The sequence below is a fragment of the Fundulus heteroclitus genome, chromosome 19 (assembly GCF_011125445.2).
Source record: "Fundulus heteroclitus isolate FHET01 chromosome 19, MU-UCD_Fhet_4.1, whole genome shotgun sequence".
Classification (NCBI taxonomy): Eukaryota; Metazoa; Chordata; class Actinopteri; order Cyprinodontiformes; family Fundulidae; genus Fundulus; species Fundulus heteroclitus.
Genome location: NC_046379.1, coordinates 19,691,187 through 19,704,231, shown reverse-complemented (window position 1 = coordinate 19,704,231; position 13,045 = coordinate 19,691,187). Strand labels below are relative to the sequence as shown.

Genomic DNA, 13,045 nt, shown 5'->3' with positions numbered 1-13,045 from the left:
TTGTAAAACACTGGTTCTTTCAGCACAAAAAAAAAGAAAAAATACCCCCAAGAGACACGAAACATTGTCATACGCTAAATAAGAACACGTTTTATTTTTATTTTTCCGGGAACCACAGGCTCAAAGATAAAGTAACCTTGACACGATAAGTGGTCATTCTGCAGACAGGCTCCGCCTCTCCGGCTGTGCAGGGGAACGGATTCTTTCAGAACTGAATTTCAATTTCGTACAATACCTTCTTTATAATGATTAAAACGGTAAAACAAAACGGAATTTTCTTAACAATCTTGCCAAATAAATGGAAAAATGCCTGGACGTTAAAAAAAATATGAACAAAAATGTGACTTTGTGTATGACTTTCTGAGCTTTTATGCATCACATCTGAGTTGCATGGAGTGCCGTAACTTTTATTTGGATGGGTACAGAGACTGGCTTGTCTAATTTACAAAAGACAGAGAGAGAACTTCCAGCACCTATGAGTACAATTTCTTGCCTGGGATGATTAATGAACATGACTCAATTCCTTAGCACAACTGTGCAAATTCTCAGTTATCAGTCAGCGCATTCAGCAAAAAAAGCTCAAATCAGAGGCAAACTGACTTTCACTGAGTTTTTCTGAAATCTTTTCAACTCTTATCCAGCAGGGGTCTTTTTCGGTTCTGGCAGCAGGCACTTCAGCAACCTGAAGTTAGAGCGCTGCCATTTTTAAGCACACGGAGGCCCATCCTGCTGGTCGCATTCCAGGTCAGATGCAGATCATTCTCCCACCCGTCATTGTCTTGGTTCGTCAGAGGCTTGGTGTGAGTGGAATACTTGGTCACCTGAATCATGATGAGACGTCTTATGTAATCTTCTTGGAATGTGTTGGGCACGCCTGAGCTGTACACACCGGAGAATTGGAAGCACAATCCTCCCCATCTGTTCAGTGTTGGCTTCTCTCTTTTTGACCAAGATGGCTTCTTTCACCCCACTTTAAAACCACCCATTTTCTCTGTCCTTTGCACTTTTTGCTTCAGAAACATCTTTAATGTCTACCTTTTAAGTTTTCCATTGAATAAAAGTGTAAGGACAAGCTGCAGAGCTGACGACAGAATGAACATATTACGTAGTACAATGTGTTGGGATTATATTACTCTACACCAGGCATGTCCAAAGTCCGGCCCGGGGGTCATTTGCAGCCCCTGGACTGATTATGTGTGCTAAATACAGCAAGTGTTTAAAAAAACAAAAATGCTGCCATAAATCCTTTATACTGCCAGGCCAAAAAGAATTCAGTTTTTCCCCAACTGAGCCTAAAATAATTTGCACAATGGGTGACCATCTTTCAATAAAGCAATTAAGCAGAACCTGTTTTTTTAACCTTTGGATCTAGGTTATTTACACATCCCATTACTTCAGGAAATTTGACAGATTATTTTTTTTATTAAAATGATCATATTTTATAGAGCAGGTTAAAGAAAGCTCATTGCTTTATCAGCTTGGGATGTAAAGAGCTTGGAAAAAGCCTACTTGCTGGTTCACTAAAAACCATCTACGATTACAGGTAAAAATAAAATAAAAACTTGAACTCTGCTTACAAAAAAAAAAAAAACTCACTTTATTACATGAGAGGGCATCACATTTTAAGCATTAGGGTCAAGATGCATGCCTGTTCAGTAGTTCCCTAGGAAGTATTCTATTGTCCAATTCCTTGTACCTGCCACTATATGTGGATGAACAAATAGGCCAGAATCCAATTATGAAAAGCATTACACACACACACACCAAAAAAAAAAATCATCATCAAAATTATAAATAATGTTTAACAAATGTTATTCCAGCAATCTCATGCAAACTGTCTCTGGACAAAAGTCAAAACAAGAGGTATTTCAACATTTTCAGTTTATATTTCCACACAATACAGTTTCATGACTAAATATAACTATCTTTACATAATTCGGTCAATGAATCCACATTACCGACAGGAGGGAATCCCTGGATTCTGGGCCAAGCTGCTCAAACATTATGCCGAGTTGCAAAAACACCAAAACAAATTCTACATAAACCGCGCTCTTCACTGAGCTCTGCAAAAGGGTTAAAGGCACTTCAAGCAGTAAATCAGCCTGTAAAAAAATAATCTTAAGTCAAAAGCCATTCACTCACCAGAGATAACTCCCTTCAACAAAATAACATCTCCAATTAGAACTCAGAGATTAAAAATGGTTTATATCCCCCGTAGGAAGAGACAAAGGTAAGACTAGTGTTTGATTTCTTCAAATATCAGGGTTAGCGTTCAGTCAGTGAAGTCCATGCCTTTGGCCGACAAACTGTTAGACCAACATGCACTTCTTGTTGCTCCTGCTATTGCAATCTTCTATAGGAGCTTCTGATTGAGGATTTCCCACATCATTAACTTCCTGAAGAGAGGCATGTGGCACTAAAAGCAAAGTTGAAGAAAGTGATCATAAAGTTAGTACCATAGTTGCATGGTACGAAAACAAAAAGGAACAAAAAAAAAAAACTGTAAAATATTTTAAATGCACCGATAACTAAAACTAAGGATGATGCGATGTTGATTCAAAGTGTTAACACGGTAGGACAAGTAACAAGGCCCAAATGGTTTCATTATTTACACGACATTTGTTTTCTTTACCTGTTTAAAGGTGAGGGGTTTTCCCTTAGCAATATAGTCCGCAAATTTACAGGCAAAAACACCACAGTCGCTTCCATTTTTCTGCTGGGGAATGTCCTGTTTGTACAGAAAGATGTATCAATCTCTAACTTCAAGATGAAATGTAAAATTGTGTTTTAAGTGCCATGTCAGTAGTAAGTTTAACCAACCTTTAGGCTTCCAACAGTCCATTTGGCACCGTCAAGCTCCCTCCCTTTCTTTGCTTTGTGCTCTTCTTTAAGGTAAAGTCTGGAAAATAAGCACAAATGGATCATTTATAGAGCAGTACAAGTCAAGGAAATTAACATTAAAGATCAGATGTCAGCCTGGAGTTTGAGGGGAAAAAAAGATCAAAGTAGAGAGAGAAAGAAAAAAAGACTCACAGTAAAAGATTACAGATGTCATCATGTCTCTGACCCATCGAATCATATGATCTTACAGTCTTTGACCTTAAATCTATAACCTAAAAGAAAAACAATAACACTGTTTAAAATAAGCCAAACAAGTGCACAGTTGTATTCAATCAAAATGGTAAATCTACAGTTTTTCATTTACAAAATGAAATGCCAATGTGCAAACAAATTAAATGTGGAGTCCCACAAGGTTTAGTGTTGGGAACACAAACTTTTTTATTTATAGAATAATTACGTTTGTGAATTAACTAAAGTTTCGGTTTGCAGATGATTAAAAAAAAAAATTTTTGCTGAGGAAATTATTGAAATATTATTGTATAATGTGGTTTATTAATAGGTTAGTTTTAAATTATCAAACAAAATGTATATCTTTTTGGCACCTGAAAAAAAAAAAAGGTTTCAATGCGAATACATGACAATTCTGTAGAAAAGTTGTGACGTCAAGCTTTGTAGGAGAAAGTTTAGATCAGGGGTGTCAAACTCATTTTGGTTTAGGGGCCGTATTCAGCTTAATCTGATCTCAAGAGGGCCACACGAGTAAACTCATTGCAAGATTAAATAGAACTAATAAATGTGGACTTGTTGTTGATTTTTATATTAAGTTAATTTCACTTTTACACAATATATTATGAAAACCTCAGCGTTTTTAAGAAAAGTATGTGCAATTTCAACAATACTTTTACTCAGTTAAACATTTACTTGTGCATTATGCATAAGAACTGATCACAGTGATTATACAATGTTGAAAAACATTTATTCACATTTTTGGAACTTAAAAACACTGTCCTGCATGACAAAATACATCAAACAGATAAAATTTAAGAAATGATTTGAATTTTTCCACACCTGAAGCTTAATCTGCTAATTAAAACACAGCGCCCCTCGTGGACAATATAGGAACTGCATATTTTCAATTAAACGAAGTACATGTTTTTTTTCAATAATTGTTTTATCATTCTCTTCCTTTTATCTTGTCCACTTGTGAAAGTCAAATCTGATGAGCTCTTTGTGGCATCTTATTGCCACATTGCCAGACAGGACACTGGAAAAAACTTTTTTTTTTTATAATGATAATGCATATTTTTTTTATATATATATATATATATATATATATATATATATATATATATATATATATATATAAATATATATATAATAAATAAATAAAAAACAAACTTAATGCATTAGCAAAAATATAAATACTCAGTATATGCACTGTATAAGTGCATATACAGAGTATTTTAGGCAGATTATCATTAAAAGTGAAATGAAAATTAGTAAAATACAATTTAACTGAACTTGAAAGTAATTGACTCACAGCTAATGCCCAGTGGACACCGAGATGCAGTGGGACAAGAATGAGGTCAAACACGAAGAGGTCAACAGCCTTGGTCCAGCGCTTCACAGCCACATGTCCTCCAACCTGTACTCCTGCCCCACCACCCTGCAGCTTCGGGTAAAAGAAGGTACTAAAAGTGTAGACCTTTAATCTTCCACTTTCTCCAGAATGTCGCTCCATGATGAGGGAAAGGTAGAAATTCATTACCTTAAAAGGAAGAATTGGCACAATACAATAAATTCAGACAATACATATTTTGCTTTCAAAATGTCATCAGCTCGTCATCAGTGGATCAGAAAAAAAAGTAAAGGTTGGTGTTCATCTGATAGCCATCTTATAAAGATTTTGCAGGCCAAAGTTAAGCGTTCAAGTACCTCATCATTGAGCCATCCACCTTCCAGCAGGGTGGACAGGTCTCGCTGCGTGATACGGAGTTTGAAGGCTGCACTTAAAACGAGGTTAGGATCTCTCTGAGCCAAAGCTTCACTAACCTCTGCAGACATTTCCTATGAGAAAAGACATTAAAATAACTTTGTGTAACCATGCTGTCGGAAAAAAACATCAACGGTGTTTCCGTACAGTTCCCATTCGAATCTTGAGCGAACATTTAAAACGTCGCAGAACAGAAAATGTGAATCAGACGTGTTTCTATCTACTGGTTTGTAACAAAGTAATCAGGCAACGCCAAGCGTACTGTCTTCATACCGTCACGTTACGTTGTAGTAAACAGGAGGTAAAAGTTGCTGAGTAGAACGGACCACAGATCAGTAATGGAGTAATGCAATTTCTCTGTTCACTAATGAAACTAAGAAATGCTGGAGTCTCTTTGTCGGTCTCTACGTGTACCTGTCGTTGCTTCCGGCCATGTTTCCGAGCATTATGGGAAAATTCAGGAAGACGCCCGCAGCAGCAACAGCTGATCACTCATGTGAAGTAAATGTGTGCTACGTCACAACTTATTCGACAAATGTGTTTCCATCACTGAGCTATAATATACACTGGAGTGCTGATTTGGCTGAAAAACTGAAGTCACTGGCCGCCATCTTGCTCCTCCCTACTCTCACAGAATCCCACAGGATTTGGTTGCAACAACAAGCAGTTTTCTGGCTGTGTGAAAACGTTTCACAGGTAATTCTACAGTCAGTGGATGTACTAACACTATCAGCTACAAGGAAATTAGGTGCTGAAATATTTAACATATTATTCATATAAAAAAACAAAAACAATTATATATATATATATATATATATATATTGTTATTTATATATTTATAAATGTTATATATGTATATTTAAATTATTAAAATGCAAAATATTTCAGCACATGACTTTCTCAGTACTTGATAGTTTTAGAACATAACATAAAAGTATATGGCATTTGACATTTTAAAAGTCTTAAGCTCCCCCTGAACATGAGAAAATCCTCGTTATTCGATGTTGTAGCGCCCATATTCCCTAGTTACTAGGGGAAAATAGGGAGTACCAATATGGCGGCTGGTGGCTTCAAAGCAACTCGTTCAAACAGCCGGCGATAAGCACTCCAGTGTATAATATAGCTCAGTGGTTTCCATCTCTTTTTTTTTTTTTTTTTTTTTTTTTTTTCCCGAAAAAAGTCAAAAACCACCCCAAGCGTAAAAACTTTTTTCTGACATGACGTCACCGTCACACTTTTTTAAGGTTATATTTCAAAAGGCACGTTTAAAAAAGGTTAATGGAAACACAACTACTGAGTCAATATTACATTTAAACACTAATTATCACCTTCGTCAGCCTGGGTATGTCCTCATCACTGTGTCTTATACGTGCAGCATAGGCAGACTGGGGTTCACTGGCGCCGGGTGGAAAAGCATCTCTGTCCACCAGATTAAGGCGAGTAGCAACTTCTGTAGAAAGGTCCACGTCTGGTGCATCTTTTTGCTGCAATGCAGGTCAACATTACTCCCTGGACTGAGAGAATTATTCTGGCAGAAGAGAATTAAGGACTGCCTACCTTTGTATATCTAACAGGCCGTTTTTCTTCGAGGGATTCGCTGTAGGACTTGTTGAAAGTTAAGCCTCCCCACCTGAAGATGCATTACATACAACTTACTAAAATAATGAAAAACAAAATAATTTACTGATCACACGTATAATTAAAGTGCTTTAAAACCAACCTGTCCTTAGTTGCCGTAGTACTTCGGTATGTAAATACACTTGGTGCAGCTGTGAAGAACAGAAAATGGATATTGAAAACTTACTGAAAAGAACTTTTAAATGTAAAAAAGGGCTTCAGCAAGTTCATTTTCATCCTTTTACAGACAATAAGTTCAATTTAAGAACTTTATTAACTATAAGAAAGCTTGCTTCTAATAGTTACCTTTTTTTTTCAATAACATAAACATAATTATCAGCTTATATTGGTGTTTGCAAAAGAATGGAGCCAGAACATTCACAGAGAAATAAAAAGGCAAATAATGAACAATCAAATTTAGGACTGAACTAAATTGACTTGACTCAAAAAGTTTTACGTCTGCTAGTATGTAACATTTGGGCATTTCTATTATTTTTTTTATAATTAAAGTCATAATTTTAAGACCCTGCAGAAACTCTGGTGAGGAAATAAATTAATTAGTATCATTATTATGTTACTTTATTGCGTATGTGCCTTTAGTTTCAATGGAATTACAAAAAAATATTGCTTAACAATGAGGCTTACTGAATGTAATCATAAGACTAGAGATGGAGATGTTTTTAAACATGTCAAAAAAAATTCCCCTACATGTCCAGCATTGTTGAAGAACTCACAACTTTGACTCAAATATCACAGCGATGACTCAATAACAGCATTGACATCACACTTCGCTTACTTTTGCATTCTGGAAGCTTGAACCTGATTTTATGACCTTGCCACATAACTTTGGTCCAATTCCCAGACTACCAGCTTTCTGCCTTGGGCTGTTTAACTGGTCAGCTGCTGTTTAACCTATAGTTATTGCATGTCATTTTTATGTTTTTTATCATTTTTGTATTTGTTTAATAATGTTAATACTTTTCCCACACAAATCTCTCCAGTGATCCCACAAATGCACTGCGAGATTTTGTGGTAACAGATTTAATGGAAGCCTCTTGAACAAACCAAAAAATAACTGAAGAGGTTATTAGTTAGTCTGAGGACAAACAGGATCCATAGGAAAGCCCTACCTGTGCACACAACCCTCCTGGAGACCGAGTCAAAGGCTCTTTCTGAAGCGGACGTTTTGTGAGAAACCTGTAACAGCAACTCACTACGGGAAAAGGATGAGAGGCGCATGGTGACTGGATTTTATCAGGTGTTTTTAAAAAGCCTTTACATCAGCAGATGAAAACACTCACTCGTGTGGTTTGGCTTGGTTGAAAGGTAGTGGTTGGCTTTTGCTGTACTGCTCTGTCACCATCTCCAGTAAGCGTCTGTAGTGCTCCTTATTGTTCTGCTTTATGGCCTAAAATGAAGATTAAAACTGAAGATCTCAGTGGCAAAAACATTGTGAGGATAAGGTGCCCTAGGGTGATGACCTGATCGATACTATGTGCAAGGTAAACCAGGAAGTGAAGAAAACCATGCGAACTGAATTATAACTGTGCCAGAGTATTTCAAACAATAAATGGTTTTAGATCAAATATAGACGCAAAACGAGATACATGGGTACAATGTATCAAAAGTAAATCTAATAAATGAGACTGACACCACAGAATAACTGGTTAAGATATTAAATCTGAGATCAGGGAGATGTTACAAACATTTGTAACAGAGGGGCACCCCCATGACGCCATGTTGATTTACTTTGTATGTTCACATGGTATTTTACTTTTACTTACTATTATTAAGATGTATATATATTTACTTGCAAAAAACCTTTTGCACTAATAAAATGTAAGTATCAAAAAAATGTTTTAGATCCAAATATACCTCTTCTACCGTAAGGCTGGGCTTATAGCAGCGATTGTGTCCGTAGCCATTACAAATCGGTTCAGGATTAGCATTTCCCACTCTGAGAGGAGGCTTTGAAGGCAGCAGCTGAAGGGAGCCTCTTCTCTCCCAGTTTTTCCCTCCATCTGGGAGCCCAGAAGGGAGTACCGGTCCACTAGATTCAAAATAAAGAAAAAAAAAGCAGTTTAGAAAAGATTTGTTCTTAAGCTTTTATTTAAAACCTTCACAAAACAAGTTGCATCGAAACTAGAACCACGTACCCGTATTTCCTTATTAAAGGGGGTAAAGAGCTTTGAAAGGGATTCTTTGCACTCCTGTCATTCACCCCACCTGTAGTTTTATCTGTGAAGAAGACAGACGTTAGCTATGAATACAGCCAAGAGCCTACAGTTTTTGTAGAGGTATCCATCTTCACCTACCCATTTTCCAGTCGGTACCATTTACCCATGAAGTGTGGACCTCGTCTATGCCCATTAGAGTGATGGACTAGATTAAAACATAATGAAAAAAACAAACAAAAAAAAAAGCATTTTAAATCCAATCAAATTAATCAATAAAAGCACATTTAATGCACAATGATGTACGTGAAAAGGCAAACAGACGAGCTGCACCATTCTGAACCAACTGAAGCCATGACAGAGAGGTAAACATACAAAGAGTTGTAATTATCAAACTGGGAACTTATAAAAGCATGGATTGTCCTTTCATTGCCACTAAATACTAAATTTTTTTAATTAAAACTTAAAACATATCAAACAAAGGGGGATTCACATCCGGAGCCTCGCGTTGTGATGCATAATTAGACTTGTGTAAATGACATCCTTCACATACAGTTTAGGCTTACATATCCGGGGATTTTGGCCAAACGTAGTTATCCATTTAAGCCAACACGTAGCCTACCATAAGATATATCAATAATTTACTTATCACATCAAAATGTCATCAAAACTCTGTCAGTCTGCCCCAGGGCAGCTGTAGCTACTAACATAGCTCACCACCGTCAGGGTGTGAACGTGTGTCTGAATGGGTGAATGACTAAGACTGTAGTGTGAAGAGCTTTGGAGGTCGTCAAGACTAGTTAAAGCGCTATACAAGTACAAGCAATTTACCATCTTACCATTATACCACATCAAAGAAGTCCCCTAAGTAATTTAACTTCAAAATACCAGCTTAGCATTCCTTCTTTTTATCTTCACTTAAAAAGTATAGCCAAATACAGAGAGTAATAGATATCTTTTTTTTACCTAAAAAGAGAAAAAAATGGTATCCTAGTCCATTTTGAACTGTGTTCTCAGCAGATACAACACTGCAATGCATTTACAGAAGATGAACTACCGTGGAAGCGCAGGAGAGCATCTATGGGGGCTTTGTTTTGTTAAACTATTATTATCTATTGTGTCAAAAGCAGCTGTAAGCTCTAAAATGATAACAGCAAAATCACCTCGATCTGCTCATTAAAACTACTTTTGGAGCTTTGAACCCGTTTAAAACTCAACAGAAACGCTTCCGCTGTTGTGTTTTATATAAAAGGTATTGAAGTTTCTCAAATATCTCAAATTTATAAGGTGCCAAAATCATCCAGATCTACAAAAGGCAAACACAGCACCAGGACACACAGACACCACGCCCACCTGTATGTCTTCATGCTGGCTCGGACTTTCCCGTTGCGCCGCCAGGGGTTTGCGCAGCCTCAGTAGACCTGCGATACCTGCCACCGTCTTCTTCACAAAGCTGATCACGACATCTTCAAGAAAGGACGGCGCCAGCAAATAGTTAGTGACTTACAAGTGACGGGTCCTTTAAAAAACAAAGCTTGAGATCTTTAACTGAATCCGACATACCTCGCTTGGGTCGTTTTGCCTCCACTGGGTCACTCTGACCAGCACCATCAGCAGCATGCACACTGTAACCATAGCACATAATGCTGCTTTTAAATTACCGCTACAGAAACGGTCATTCAAGGTAATGAAAATTATAAATGACTTAATAATAAATAAATAAATTATCCAAACAGCGAGTGGGGCGTTAAAGGGCATCTAAATAGCCAAACCTAAAGGTTCTGTGGCAGGCCTGCCAGAAAAAAAAAAGCCTTTTTGTTGTTTACAAATGTCAACACGGTGAGTTTGCTCTCCTTCACAGGAAACGTGTACAATAGTTAAACAACAGTTTAGTTTTTTTACCAAACAAAATACGAAAACATTTCAGGCGGAGTTCATGTTTAAAAGTCGCAGGTTGGCGGCCCAAGGTATCGACATTAACGGTTAACGTTAACCGTTTTTTCTTTTTTTCTCAAAATGTCCCGCCCTCTATTTTGAGGTGAACCTTAGCCTCCAGGTTAAGCCTCAAACAAACAAACCTGAAATTAAAAATCACGACAGAAGAGTTACAGCGCGCCCGGAATCAAACCACTAGCTACCAGAATAACACCGACCACTTGTAGTTCCGTTTAGCCGGTCTTCCGTGGCTGTCCTGCCGCCGCGCTCCTTCCCCGCTGCTGCCGCTGCCGCTTCGCTTCGCGGGCCACTCGGTGTGGCTCTGCCCGGTGACGGGCTCAAAGAGTGAAGAGATTCCGTCAACTATCCATCCATACATGCCAGACAAGTACGAGAAAAATGGAACGAGGTCTTCCACGCGGGCCAGGACTATTTCTCCACAGGGGGAAAAACCTCAAACGCCAATCTACGACACAACAGCCATCGGTGCTTTAGCTTAGCGTGTGTGGTGAAAACGCAGAGGACGTGCGTCACGACGTAATGCGAATGTTTGGTGTTGCAAGGGGAAACGCTTGGGCGGAGCTATGTAGAACAGAACGAACCAATCACGGGCGGTGCGCTCCGATTAAAAAAACAAACTAACCAACGTCGACCCAAAGATACTGAAGAGGATTAGGGCCTTTAAAAAAACCCAAGTCAGAATTCTGAGAATAAAGTCAGAATTAAATAGACTTTTATGTTTTTTTTTAATGGCCCTAATTCTCTTCCGTACAGTTCTGTTAACATAGATATTTATTACATTATAAAATCTAAAATCACAGCTCTAAAGAGCAATAAATAAATTAAGTGGATAACATTAAAATATATAAGTAGTCAATCAATTACATGAGGTTTTTTTACTTGATTTGTTATTTTGTGTCTCGAAATAAAGAATTTTTTTTATAAATTTAAATATACTTTATTAAGAACTTATATAATACCAAAAGGATACATGTCAACAACCAAAAGAAAGACAAAAGTGATACCTATAACAACACAATGGAAGGTGGTAGGACTAAATAAATTTCACAATTGTTTTACATTTGAACACTAAAGACAAAATACCAACATGGGAGGCGTAGGCCACATAAGGACTTCATCAAAATAGTAAAAAGAGGGAGATGTTTTCATAAATCTTTACAAAAATGTTAGATTTCTGACACGAGTGAAGTGATACATTTTGTGAATGATGGCAGTATATCCCTCCAATTGCTACAATGTATATGATATTTGCCCAAAAGAATAACAAGGTTGTACATTTAAAACAATATATGGGATAATTCAGAATGTGGAATATTCCTGATTTTAGTGATAACCAGATGTGTATCTACAACCAGAAATTAACTGATATAGGGCAAGAAAAAAATAAATAAAAACATGGTGAATTGTTTAATATGATGAAGGAACACAAAAGGAACATTGCTACCTGGTATGTTATCAATCCCCATTAAAAGCATTTAAATGTTTTCCGAATTATACTCATGAAAAAGAATAGATTTAAATTTAGTATTAATGGCTTTATTATCAAACTTACTCTCTAATAGATTACAACTGTCTATTTTTAGACCAGGTAATGTTGGTTTAATTACTTAAACTAGCATAGGGTTATATATTAGCTACATTAAAGCCACTGGAATAGCCCTACAAACTTGCTGGTATTTATTTTGTACAGTTTAAATTATATTTCTTTGAAAATGACATAAGGTCTAGAAAATTACCATCTGAATTTAGTAAATCAGATGCCAATAGAATACCACACTCAAAAAATTTCTAAAAAATATTGAATATCTATTAACAGGAATCACTCCATAACGTTGACTTGCGGGGAGAGAAGTTGTGGGTAAATATCATCTTCCAAAAAGAAAGAACTTGTTTGTGGAAGCTAGCTAAATTAATAGGAGTTTTACAAATCTCAAAGTCACATTTTAATACAAAATCAATACTTCCTTGCTCTTTAAATATCAATCAGAGTATACGAAACCACATGGAATTAGATTGTGTTAAACAAGCTTTGAGCCAATTATTCCTAAAGGTTCCTACAAGTGATTAAAAATCCAGGGCTTTAACGCCACCTTTATTATATTCACTAACAAGCTGAGATTTTTTTTGTATAATAGATTTTATTTAAATATTATAGAGTTGCCTTTCTTGATGTTTTGAGGAGATATGTACAAAGAGAATAGCTCTACCAAATATAGTTATGTTTCTGGTTGACTAAGGGATCTTTTCATGTTAGAGATACAATCAGAAATGTTAGTCTTCTCTTCTAATTATATTCTTGGATATATTTATTCCTAAATATTTCATTTCGGTTTTACACTTACTGAAGCTGTAATAGAATCAGAGCATGGCTGAATAGGTAATTTTTCACATTTATCAATATTCAGACACAGTCCTGATGCCTGGGGAATTAATGAGATAATATTAAGGGCTTTGGCTATCATAG

The 13,045-nt window shown here is 36.6% G+C and overlaps 1 protein-coding gene across 1 annotated transcript; it reads right to left on the bottom strand.

Moving 5' to 3' along the window:
* Positions 1 to 1,577: 1,577 nt before the first annotated feature.
* senp2 (SUMO specific peptidase 2) lies at positions 1,578 to 11,102 on the bottom strand. Its single transcript, XM_012881060.3, has 17 exons — positions 10,779 to 11,102; positions 10,189 to 10,250; positions 9,979 to 10,091; positions 8,767 to 8,833; positions 8,608 to 8,689; positions 8,327 to 8,501; positions 7,753 to 7,859; positions 7,582 to 7,664; positions 6,555 to 6,603; positions 6,392 to 6,464; positions 6,163 to 6,318; positions 4,777 to 4,908; positions 4,382 to 4,609; positions 3,034 to 3,113; positions 2,821 to 2,899; positions 2,633 to 2,728; positions 1,578 to 2,416 (listed from the first exon to the last, which is right to left on the bottom strand). The coding sequence occupies exons 1-17, from the start codon at positions 10,937 to 10,939 to the stop codon at positions 2,354 to 2,356; spliced, it is 1,806 nt and encodes a 601-aa protein (XP_012736514.2). The 5' UTR covers positions 10,940 to 11,102; the 3' UTR covers positions 1,578 to 2,353.
* Between the last annotated feature and the right edge of the window lie 1,943 nt (positions 11,103 to 13,045).

Excerpts from the sequence above, each read along its gene's own strand:
- senp2 (XM_012881060.3), bottom strand. The coding sequence starts at position 10,939 with ATGTATGGATGGATAGTTGACGGAATCTCTTCACTCTTTGAGCCCGTC. Across the intron at positions 10,092-10,188 it reads GGCAAAACGACCCAAGCGAG|ATGTCGTGATCAGCTTTGTG; the intron begins GTATGTCGGATT and ends CCTTTCTTGAAG. Across the intron at positions 2,900-3,033 it reads GACATCTGTAATCTTTTACT|ACTTTACCTTAAAGAAGAGC; the intron begins GTGAGTCTTTTT and ends CTTATTTTCCAG.